Source organism: Alexandromys fortis, unplaced genomic scaffold, assembly GCF_014885135.2.
Source record: "Alexandromys fortis isolate MF-2015 unplaced genomic scaffold, M_Fortis_MF-2015_v1.1 scaffold_56, whole genome shotgun sequence".
NCBI lineage: Eukaryota > Metazoa > Chordata > Mammalia > Rodentia > Cricetidae > Alexandromys > Alexandromys fortis.
Genome location: NW_026067935.1, coordinates 10,873,408 through 10,885,210, shown reverse-complemented (window position 1 = coordinate 10,885,210; position 11,803 = coordinate 10,873,408). Strand labels below are relative to the sequence as shown.

At 48.8% G+C, this 11,803-nt stretch overlaps 1 protein-coding gene across 1 annotated transcript; it reads right to left on the bottom strand.

Moving 5' to 3' along the window:
* Positions 1–6,510: 6,510 nt before the first annotated feature.
* On the bottom strand, positions 6,511–11,262 carry LOC126504356 (cytochrome P450 2J5-like). The gene is made up of 5 exons (XM_050146653.1): positions 11,098–11,262; positions 10,602–10,743; positions 9,697–9,884; positions 7,175–7,316; positions 6,511–7,076 (listed from the first exon to the last, which is right to left on the bottom strand). The coding sequence occupies exons 1-5, from the start codon at positions 11,260–11,262 to the stop codon at positions 6,868–6,870; spliced, it is 846 nt and encodes a 281-aa protein (XP_050002610.1). The 3' UTR covers positions 6,511–6,867.
* Between the last annotated feature and the right edge of the window lie 541 nt (positions 11,263–11,803).

Here is an 11,803-nt window from a genome sequence, read left to right as displayed (position 1 = left end):
TTTTTTTTTTTTTTTTTTTTTTTTTGCTGTTTTTCTTTTCTTTTTTTCTTTTTATTTTTTGAGACAGGGTTTCCCTATAGCTATGGAGCCAGTCATGGAACTTGCTCTTAGACCAGGCTGGCCTCGAACTCACAGAGATTTGATGTGGGAGTGATTTCTTATTAATAAAGAAACTGCCTAGGCCCATTTGATAGGCCAACCCTTAGGTAGGCGGAGAAAACAGAACAGGGTGCTGGGAAAAAGAAGCTGAGTGAGGAATCGACATGATTCTCCCACTCCAGACAGACGCAGGTTAAGATCCTCCCTGGTAAGCCAGCTCGTGGGCTACTCAGAATATTAGAAATGGGTTAGAACAATATGTAAGAGCTAGCCAATAAGAGGCTACAGATAACGGGCCAGGCAGTGTTTGAAAAAATACAGTTTCCGTGTAATTATTTCCGGGGCATAACCTAGCCATGGGGGCGGCTGGGTGCCGGGGACGCAGCCCTGCCACTCATATTTCAACAGAGATTCATCTGCCTCTGCCTCCTGAGTGCTGGGATTAAAGGTGTGTGCCACCACTGCTTTTGTCTCAGGAAAAAAAAAAAAGAAAGAAAAAAATATTACAATGAAGTTAATGGTCACTTTCAGTCCCTGAATCACTGAGTCTGCTTCCAATATTGCCTGTGTCTAAACTATTGAGTTAAAAGGTATAGCCTTTTTTCAATAAACAGTGCTGGCAGCCATCCTGATTCACCCTCAGACAGTGCCTTCGCCTTCTCTCTCTGCCAGCTCCTCTTTGGGACCCGAACCCCTGCCAAAGCTGGTCTCCTCAAGCTATTATTCAGAAAGCCCTACCCCCACCCCAGAAAAAGACAGTACAGCCTATTACCATTGTTCTCAGTTAACCACCGTAACTATATGGCAAGATTCTATTGCTGCAGCCAGATCTGATTGAACGGCAGAGAAAGCAAGCTGGAAGTGACCTGGAAACTTCCTTCCTGCTAGCTAGCTTTCATCAAGCCAGAAAATGCTGTGCTGGCCACTTTGGGAGAAAAGCCATTAATGGTGTCACTCTGGGTGGATGCTGAGTGATGTAATGCTGACCCACCCACTTGGGCAATCATCATATGAAGTTTATGAGGGAAGCCGATAACTTTCTGATTGGATTTGAAGCCTGCTCCACTGGAGAAAAATTCATGCCTTGTACCGTAAACATGATCAAATGTTCATGGCTGCGAGGTCATAGGCCCTAATGGAAACTTACTTCTGCCGCTTTGCTAAATGGACATGTTGTCAAGCTGCCTTCCAGATATTAGGTTGATAGCCTCAGATTGGCGCCATTCTCAGCTGGGCCAGGAAGCTTCATACTGCTGTGGGCAGCAGCTAATAGAGACTCACTGCCAGTCAATGCCCCCAGGGATAGTGACTGGGAGTGCTGGGCTCTAAACAAGACAGCTGCCTCAACCACCCGAGGGCCAAAGAACACTGCAGGTGGCAGAGAATATCAGAGCCGGAAGATGCAGAAGGGGGCTCATAAATGCTACCTATTGGACATGTCATAGCTCTGGTGGTCATGGACTCACCTCAGCTGTGACCGCTGCCACAGATGGTATGAACAAGCTCAGCCAACATTCCAGCAAGCAGCACTAACTAGACCCAGTGGGTTACAAAAAACAAGAAGATGGGTAGGTAAGGGGGTGTTCTAAGAAGCTTCTGGGGAGACTGGGAGGGAGGAGTCGTGGACGGATAGTGTTCAGTTGGAGACTCCAGCTTGCCCCTGCATGGTCCTGAAAGCCCTATCTCCCCCTCTAAACCCCAACCACTCAAAGTCTCCAAGGGAAAGTGGCCTAAAAGTCCAGTTCTGCACTCTTGGTGGCTGTTGCAGCTTCCTCCCCTAAAGAAGTTGCCACTTGCCCTAGTACCCACCTAATCACTCAGCTTTTGACTACACTTGGGCACAAATCAGCTTGTGGTGAACTGTTGTTGTATACGGTGTGAAAATGTATTGCTGTGATTAGTATAATAAAAGCTGAATGGCCAGCAGCTAGGCAGAAGTTGGGAGTTCTGGGCAGAGAGAGAAAGAACTCTGGGAAGCAGAAGGCAGAGTCACCAGCCAGACTTGGAGGAAGCAGCAGGAACAGTATGGAGAGATGAGGCAACGAGCCACACAACAGAATGCAGACTAAAATAAATGGGTTAATTTAAGTTATAAGAGCTAGCAGGAGAAGCCTAAGCTAAGGCTGAGCTTTCATAATTTGTAAGGCTCCATGTCATTTGGGAGCTGGCGGTACAAAGACTCCTGACAGTGGGCACACCATCACCCCTCACCTACAGTCTATAAAACTTCCCTACCCTGGCCTAGGTACACATGACTTGTCTGTCCGCCGTCTCTGGGACCCGAGAGCATGACTAGGAGTCTCTTTGTTCAAGATACCTGTTGTTATACTTTTTCAATTTGGCTTGATCTGGCTTACTGCATCAGTGGAGAAACTTATGCAGGGGAGGAGGGGCCTATTAGATAGAATGAAGATACACTGTATGAAATTGTCAATGAATAAATAAAGGGTATTTAACGAGAGGGAATACCACAGAAAACCCTCACTGAAATATTGGAAATGGAAAGTTCAAGAAGTCAAGTTACAAAGCTCTGCACACAGCCCCAGCGATAGACTGTACCAAGAGGAGGGCTGAGTATCCGGGTTTGAAGGCAAGGGAAGGGGTGGTAGCAGTCAGTGACAAGTGGATAAGAATGTAAGAACTCAGAATCAGAGATATATGGGATTATGTAAAGGGCCAAAACCTACAAACTCTGGGCACAGAAGCAGGAGAACTTCATATTAAAATGAATTAGAAAACATTTTAAAATCATAGCAGAAAGCTTTCCGAATCTACAGGAGGTTATGGCCATCCATGTGGAGGAGGCATTTACAGTAAACACGAAACCGTAAAAACTCTCCTCATCTCACATTTTAGCTAAAACCCTAAGTGTACAAAACAGAGGGAGCATATTTGAAACTGCAGAAAAGAAGCATCGCATCACACATGAGGGAAGGCCCTTCACAATCACGGGTTTCTCAGCAGAGTTTTTACAAGCCAAGAAGGCACAGAATGATGGCTTTCACTCCCTAAAGAAAATCTGCCATGTCAGACGACCACACCCAAAACTGTCTGTTGTGATGGAAGGAAGGAGAAACTTCTCCTGATAAAAACAGGCTGAAGGAATTCATGATGATGATGAAGCCAACTCTAGCAAGAAAAACACACCCCAGAAACTGCAGGATGAAAAGCATGTTAGAACCATAGGGGATGGAAAGACCAAGGAAACATCAACACAGCAAAACAGCAGCACCTGCCAATCAGAACTGAATGTTTTTTCCTCCTTTTTAACGATCTTTGTGTCTTTCACATCATGTATCTCCATCCCATTCATTTCCCCATCCCTTCATATCCACCCACCCTTCTGCCCTCGCAACCTTCCCCCGAATAAAGTAAAATAAAATTTAAGAGAAAAAAAGAAAAAGAAAGCAAAAATCAATCTCGTCACGGAAGCTGGAGTGTGACACAGTGAGACACATAGTAAACCCTTTGGTTCATCTAGTTTCACTTGCCAGTGTCCATCGCCATGAGTCATTGGTCTGGCTCGAGGCCTCTGGTTTAGTCCACGCTGTCGATGCTGGGCCCTCACTGGAACTCTTCCTGGCTATCCTACTGTTGCCCTATGCACAACTGAATATTAATGGTTGAGTTTCCCAATCAAAAGACACTTTGAAACTATGAAACCAAACCAGAATCCCTCCATGTGTTGCCTCCAGGAAATGTACCTCACCATCAAGGACACATGACCTTCAGGTCAAAGATGGGAAGGGTCCAAGTAAATGGGTGTAGGAGACAAGCAAGTGTCACCTTTCCCAAGACTTCAAATTTTGTCAGAAGAGATAAGAAGTTAACCATGCTGTTGAAGTGATCAGTTCTTCAAGAAGACATTACAATTTTATTAATTTGATGTTCTTATTTTGTAGTGAGGGTCTCACTGTGTGGCCCTGGCTGGCCTGGTACTAACTGTTTAAACCAGGCTAGCCTCCTTACAGAAATCTCCTGCCTCTGCCTCCCAAGAGTCAGAAGTACAGGCAGTTCACAGGCTTCCCTCCTCCTAAACATCCGATTGTTCTCCATGTAACTGTAAGTTCCCCCATCCCACTATTTTCAGTTCTTTTGCAAACAGTCCTGGCCATGTCCAGTCTCACAGTGAACCCCACCACCACCATGGCGTGATTTTCCCTGCTCTGTTGCTTACAATGTAAAGTTGAAATCTGGTCAACCATGTGCTCAGATGGACTCTGGAAAGTAGGCACAAGTGATCTCATACAGATGCCAGAAGTTTGGTTCTGACAACAGCACCTTACAACAGCGGCATCTTTTATATTTTATTTATTGCAGTGCTAAGAATAGAAATGAGAATCTAGCACATGCCAGACAAGTATTCTGCCACTGAGCTACACCCCGACCCTCACATCTTTTAAAGAACGTGAAAAGAGGGGTGAGATATTGCCGCCCCAAAGTTAGTTTGTTTGTTGTTTAAAAGATATATACCCTCTGGATGGAACATTGTGGCACACAGCTTTAATTCCAGCACTTGGCAGGCAGAGGTAGGCAGATCTCTTGAATTTGAGGCCAGCCAGGTCTCCAGAGAGTTCCAGGACAGCCAGGGCTACACAGGGAAACCCTGTCTTGAAAAACCAAAAAGGGAGCTGCCCTTAATCCCTCCCTGGCAGAGGCAGCCACTCTCCTGGATTCCTCCTTCCCAAATAAATCTCTCAGAAAGGAAGGAAGGAAGGAAGGAAGGAAGGAAGGAAGGAAGGAAGGAAGGAAGGAAGGAAGGAAGGAAAAAAAAGAAAGAAAAATAAAAAAAAACAAAAAGAAAAATCAAAAGATATATGCCCTCTGGTCAGAAGGGGTCAAGAAAGAACAGAAAACAGCGTGCTCCTCCCACACCCCCAGTGTCTTGCCAGTACATTCCCATCATCCTGAAAATTCCCTCATTTAAAAATTATTTTATGTTTATTTATTTTATGTATAAGTTTGCCTGCATGCATGTCTGCACCATGTGCATGCTTGGTGCTGGAGGTCAGAAAAGGATATCAGAGTCCCTGGAACTGGAGTTACAGGTGCTTGTGAGCCACCACGTGAGTGCTGGGAATCGAGCCTGGGTCCCCTGAGAAGATCAGTTGATATGAGGAGTCCATCAGAGAAGACCACTCAGACACAGTTTATAGACAACAGAAAGTCTTTATTCCAGCTGGCTGGGACTACACTCAGGTATTCAGGGATGCAGGTGTAGCCCTGAGTGTCCAGAGCACCGGTTGTTGAAAGCAAAAACCTCCTCAGGGGAAGTTTGCAGAAGCGAGTAGTTTGACAGCAGCTAAGATAAGCAGTTAGCTGGAAGGGGTTCTGCTGAAGCAGGCAGTTTATCAAAACAAAAACGAGTTAACTCGGGGCCTCAGAATAGAGCTTGATAATTTTCCAGGGCATTCTCCATCAAGGAGATCAAATTCGAGCCAAACCTGAAATGGTCTCAGCAAGATTACAAGATGAAGGAACCTCAGTACTGTCTTTCTCTGTCATACAGTACTCTTAACCACTAATTTATCTCTCCAGCCTCCACTCATTTATTGTTTAATAGTCAACCCTACTCCCAAACCACCTTGGCAACCACTTATCCTTTTTAAAATTATTTGTTTTACTTTTTAAAAAAGTAGATAGAAATGGAATCAAACAATTCACACTTATCCAAACGTATTTTTAGTGCCAGTCGATAAAAATGCTAAGGCCTGGGATGGTCAGCATTGTGGTGCAATGCTTTTTTTTTCCCCTCAAAGAACAGCCAAATTCCTTTCCACCACAATTTTGCCATTTGACAGTTCACCAGCAGTGTGGGCGCCGCAGCAGTCCCAGCAGTGTGGGCGCCGCAGCAGTCCCAGCAGTGTGGGCGCCGCAGCAGTCCCAGCAGTGTGAGCGCTGCAGCAGTCCCAGCAGTGTGAGCGCTGCAGCAGTCACACCAGCAGTGTGGGCGCTGCAGCAGTCACACCAGCAGTGTGGGCGCTGCAGCACTCACACCAGCAGTGTGGGCGCCGCAGCAGTCCCAGCAGTGTGGGCGCTGCAGTCATCACCAGCAATGCTTTTAGTTCTTTGCATTCTAGTTCCTAGGATTGTCAGAGTTTTGTTTTTAGCAATTCTAGCAGGTGTGTTGTGGGGGTTCTCATTTTTATTTTAATATCCATTTAATGCAAGTAATTCTTTTTAATGAGATTTGTTTGGAGACAATATTTCAAAGCACTGGGGTTGTTTCAAGGAAAGTCGATCCAGTGTCTTTGATGGACAGTTTGATGGGAACAGTTATCTAGACAACATATGTAGGTACTTCTTCCTTCTAGTCTAAAGAGAGCAGGAAGAAGACAAAGACCACTCTGTGCCCCCCACACCCTGCCCCATTCCACCCCCACCAGTTACCACTCCCCAGCATTTTCCTGCACTACTATTTATAGTATTATGGGAAAGTCTTTCCCTTTGAATCTACTTGGCTACATTGAGCCACTTGACTTCCTCCAAATGATCTATGTGAACTGATTCAGTGTCGGGCCTTACCAAATGCTACAAAATCCTCCTCTGCCAAAACAGAATTATCTTACTCTAAGAACTGAACCCTCAGGCCCAGTTAGTGACTGGTGCTGGACCCCTGCCAAGTCCATTTGCTGGGATTATCATCAGATCAGTGTGAGACTGTGGGCAGCTAAGCTAGGTGAAAACCCACTTCTTCCTGTTGTCTGATTTTGCAGGGCTGAGAGCGTTGTTGGCGGCTGAAGTGGCAGGTCTGCTTACTCCTAGTGACTACGGGCCCTCCTCCCTAGGGAGGCTGCTCAGGCGAAGCACTGCGCAAATCTTCTGGGGTTGAGGCTGCAGTGTCCCCCCAAAGACATATTCCAGTCTGAGGCCCTGGCTCCCTTCTGGTAGCTGAAACTGGAAAGTCCTGAGGAGGGTGGCAAACATCAGGAAGAGCTCCATTCGAGCAAGCTGCTCTCCAGGACACACCCGATGCCCTGGAAACAGAGGGAAAGGTCAGAGGGCAGCTGGGGACTGTTTCTGTCCCAATTATGTTCCCACCTACCACTCCAAGCCCCAGCTCTGTGCTTAATACCTGCAGAGAAGGGCAGGAAGGCCTCATTGGTCACAAAGTTTCCATCCTTGTCGAGGAAGTGGCCAGGGTTGAATTGCTGAGGGGTCTCCCAGCACTCGGGGTCTCCCAGCACAGAGGCCAAATTAGGCAAGATGATGGTACCCTGCAGAGAAGAACTGGTGTAGCTCATGGGGGCTCAGACTGACCACTTCCCAGCTTTGGCCTGGGGCTAAAGTAATTCCAGTGTATGGGTAGGGGTGGCCAGGGTGCCGAGGACCCAGGGAGATCTAGCAGGCAGGCCCTCAGTGGCCCTCCCTCCAGACACACAGCCAATATGGAGCTGGTCTCATTCCTCTGGATTCATGGCAGCCCACAATGGGGGAAGGGAAGAGTGGAGAGAATGAAAAGGTAGGGGGAGAGGGGGAGAAAGATCAAGTGTTGGAAAGAGAAAATGTCGAGCCAGAGATGGAAACTTGTCTGGGGCGACCATGAATATGTCCTCACCTTGACACTCACCATAGATAGCCCTACTTCTAAGCCTTACCTACCCTGCAGCCCTAACCCTAGTGCCCACTCGGTCTCACGAGTGAAGTGAATGTGTGACTGAAAAGAGAATCACACTGAGCCAATGGGAGCAGAAAGGGCCAAAGGCCTCAGCCCCAGGAACCTCCAGTCCTTCCCAGGCCAGCCCTGGGCTAAGGAGAAACACCATTAGCAGCTAGGGACATAGCTCAGTGGCCCAGCGCTTGCCTAGCACAAGGGCCTGAGTTTAACCCTGGAGTCCTGGCACAGCAAGGAAGGAGGGTGGGAGGAGCGAGAAGGGAGGCAATGAAAAGGTCCAAGTAAAGAAGAATGAGGGTTAGTTATGGCCCTAAGTCTTCGGATACTCAGCTTTCAGGATTCTGGTGAAGGCTTCCTACCCTGTGAGTGCTTTAACAATTTCATAGAACTAGGCCAGTATCCATGGGCACCAAGAGACTGACTTGGTTTTGACAAAGAGAGCTTTAAGTTTAAAACCAAAGCAAAACAAACACTTCTAAAGAATTTGAGGTCTGCATCCCAAGCAAAAACTGATGCAGAACACAGAAGGGGAGCCATGCAACGATTTCCAGTAGATGTGCGCTATTGCTGAGATTGCTGCACTACCTGGGCTGAGGGCACAGGCCAGGCTCTAGCCATCTGGGCCACCCTGTGGCTTTACATAGTGGTGATGGGGAGGCACATGCTTCCACCAGTACCGGGGTGAGCTGCACATCTCCCATTACAGTTCTGGGAATGTCCCAGGTCTTTGCCTGAAATAGATAGCCAGATGCATTATGACCCCCGCTCCCTCCCCTGTGGTACTGGGAAATACACCTAAGGTTTCATGCACATGTACTCTACCTCCAAGCCACACCTCAGCCAAGTCATCAGTGCTTGTCCTTTGGATTGTGGGCCTAAGCCTTTAACAGCTGAGTCATCTCTCTAGCCCAGCTCAACGGTTCCTAAGAACCTCCTTCGGGTGAAGGAGACATCTGCAAAGAGGCTATGGTCTCTCATAGATCCCATCCCAAATTGTATGTGGTGCCATGCAAAGCACGGACTGATCTTGGTTGGTGGAGCTGGGTCAGAACACCCCATATCCACACATAAAAGACCAGCATGTCTTTCCCCCAGGTTCCAGACCCATCTGCCTCCTGAGGACTGTTCTAGCCTGTCCTGGGTAAATGGCAGTTTGAAGTTTACTGTCACGCAGACTGTCTGAGCAGAGACACCTCGTGTGTCCACTGTGGTGGACCCATTGCTGTTAGTGTCCCTCAGTTATTGAATCAGCGTGTTGATAGTGGTAACTGTCAACTCACCAAAATCTAGAATCGCCTGGTAGCTGGGCCTCAAGCTTGGCTGTGGGGGATTTTTCTGGTTATACTAACTGAGGTGGCTAGACCGACTCACAGTGGGTAAGGTAGCACCATTTCCTAGGCAAGGGACCCCGGCCTGTGTAAGGGTAGAAAAAGCAAGCTGGGCACTAACTTTGATTGGTTCATTATTCTCTGGTCCTGATTGGGTAGAATGCACTAGTTCTCTCGGGTTCCCGATGCCTTGACTTTCCCTCACTGTGCAAGATCAAGATGCACAGAACCATCACTCCAGTCCCTAGTTGTGTTTTTGAGACAGGATCTCACGTAGTCTAGCCTGGCCCTGACTATGTAACTGAAAATGACCTTGAACTCCTGATGTTCCTGCCTCTGTTTCCTGAGTTTCAGGTATGTACTACTAACTTTTATTGGTTGGTTTATTTGATGTGGTTGGTTATTAAACCTAGGGCCCTGCACAGGATAGAACTACATAAAATATGTGTGGACCACAAGCACTGGAAAGAAAAATTACCCCTGAACCACAGGAAACTTCAAGATTATCAATGACGGCATCCTATCGTAGTTATATCCCAAATGCTACCCGTGACCGAGTGACTGCCAGTTGTCAGGGTAACAGAAGCTGTAGCAAGTGACTGTGCTGGGCAGGCGGGCTTTCTGCAGGTGCTGGGCCCATTGCAGACTACTTACCTTGGGCACATAGTAGCCATGTATCCGGGTGGAAGTCACACACTGACGCACAGCGCCCACAGCCACAACGCTGCTAAGTCGCTGCACCTCGTGGAGGACAGCGCGGGTGTAGGGCAGTCGCTCTCGATCCTCATAGCTGATGGCCTGCGAAGCACCCAGCACCTCGTCCAGCTCCTGCTGCACTCTCTCTGTGGATGGCTCAGTGAGGATCTTGGGAAGGCGCCCGAGGCCCAGCCTCCCTCCCCTTCCCACTGCACACCTCCATCTGGTGTTCCACCCAGAGAGAGCTGCTCAAATCCACAGCCCTAGGTCACACCCCCACCCCACCACCAGCTGTTCCGTGGGAGAGGCCCCGGATGTAAGTCCCACAGCCTAGGAACCGTTGTCTTCATTTGACATGTGATGAAACCAAGGCTCCACAGGGCAGGTACTTTTGCCCTCATAGCTGATTATAGCTTGGTTTGTTCCTTGGAGAACTCCAGCTACGTTCGTTCCTCACAACTATAATTTTAAGGTTAGCCCAGAGCCTGGAACTTAGTGGGCGCTGAATCATTACTGAGTGAGTGGAGCAATGCTTCCCCAGTTACAACAATTCTGAGAGATAGAATGAGCTCCCACGGTCACGCAGCTGGCGACTGAAATCCCTCACATCTGACTCTGTGTCAGATCTGTCAATGATCTCAGTACGACAAGGGATGAGAACAGAACCCTCCCCCTTGACCACAGAACGGAGTGATGGGGGGGGGGGCATGGTGCCTGATCCCTGTGCCACAGAGATGAGAACGGGACCCTCCCCCATGGCCACAGAACAGAGTGACGGGGGCATGATGCCTGAAGCCAAAAGCCCCCCCATTGGGACTAACAGACTAGGGAAGTTAGGCGGGACATAACTGAGGGCACCCTACCCTGGATGGCTCTGTGATGGACCAGGTATACGAGTGCCCAGCTCAGTGTGGTGGCCGTGGTGTCGGTGCCTCCCAGAAACAGGTCAATCACCACTTGGATCAGGTTCTCCTCATTGAACGTGGAGACGGGGTCATCCATGGTCTGGTGGGGTTGGAGAAGGAGCAGCCCTGGCATCTTTCTAAGGTCTGCTGTGTCCCAATACTTATAGGACCAGAGCTTCTTGAGGGTGGGACCCCTTGGACAGTCTGAGTCCTGGGACTAGATAGGCTTCAGCAGAAGACTGTGGTGGAGTTCTGCCCCCTCCAGCTACACCCTCTGCTTCATGGCGTCTCATCTGCAGAGAAGCCAGCTCTGCTCTGGAAAGACCCTTTCTTAACCCAAGTTTCAAGATCCCCAAAAGTTTGCACAAATCAAACATGAGAAACAGAGCTTATGGCTGAGAAAGGAGGGACAAACCAGGAGCCCAGCCCCTCAGTCCCTGTGCTCCAGGCTAACCTTGGTGATCTGTGACAGGTAGCAGCTGAGGAAGTCCTTGGGGGCCTCTGGGGCCCTGAGCTTGTGTCTGATGATTTCATGGCGGATGAAGCCCCTCACAGCCTCACAGTACTGAAATATCTTCTGGTGGGGCCCCGAGAGGTAGCAGAGGGCCCAGGGAAACATGTCGTATAGCTACAGAGAGAATGGTCCACTCAGGGCCTACTCAGGCACCAGTCCCGTGTCAGGACAGCTGAGCACTGTACTGACAGCTCCAAAATGGGCTAGGCTTCTGACTTAAAAGCTCAGGGCTGCCTTTTATGTGGAGAGCCCCAAATTGTCTAGACAGAAACGAGAGCCTGAGGAACCCAGAGTCAGACCCTGCCATGCCTCCTGCCTATGTTTACCCTCCCAGCCAGACCCTGGCTGAGGCTCCTGCCTGGCCTGGATCCAGACATTCCCATGGCCTGCATACCAGCCTCCCCCAAAGCCAATTACCCGGCGCCAAATAGTGCTGGCAAAGGCTAGGCCAAGGTTGATGGCTTGAATTAGTTCCAGGAAGATGGGCTCCTCCGAGAGAAAGTGATGGCCAAACACCAGGGCCCCGATGACTCTCGTTGTAGATCGGACAATAGGGACCTGAGGGTCAAAGGGTCTACCTGTGAGGAGAGGGGCAGGGCTCAGTGTGAAGAAGCACAGAGGGCTCTGCCTCAGCATTCATCCAGCC

Bases quoted from the DNA above. Each gene is read 5' to 3' on its own strand.
- LOC126504356 (XM_050146653.1), bottom strand. From the start codon at position 11,262: ATGTTTCCCTGGGCCCTCTGCTACCTCTCGGGGCCCCACCAGAAGATA. The intron at 10,744-11,097 runs GTTAGCCTGGAG...CAACCCCACCAG, and splicing joins ACCTGTCACAGATCACCAAG to ACCATGGATGACCCCGTCTC. The intron at 7,077-7,174 runs GTATTAAGCACA...CTCTGTTTCCAG, and splicing joins CTTCCTGCCCTTCTCTGCAG to GGCATCGGGTGTGTCCTGGA.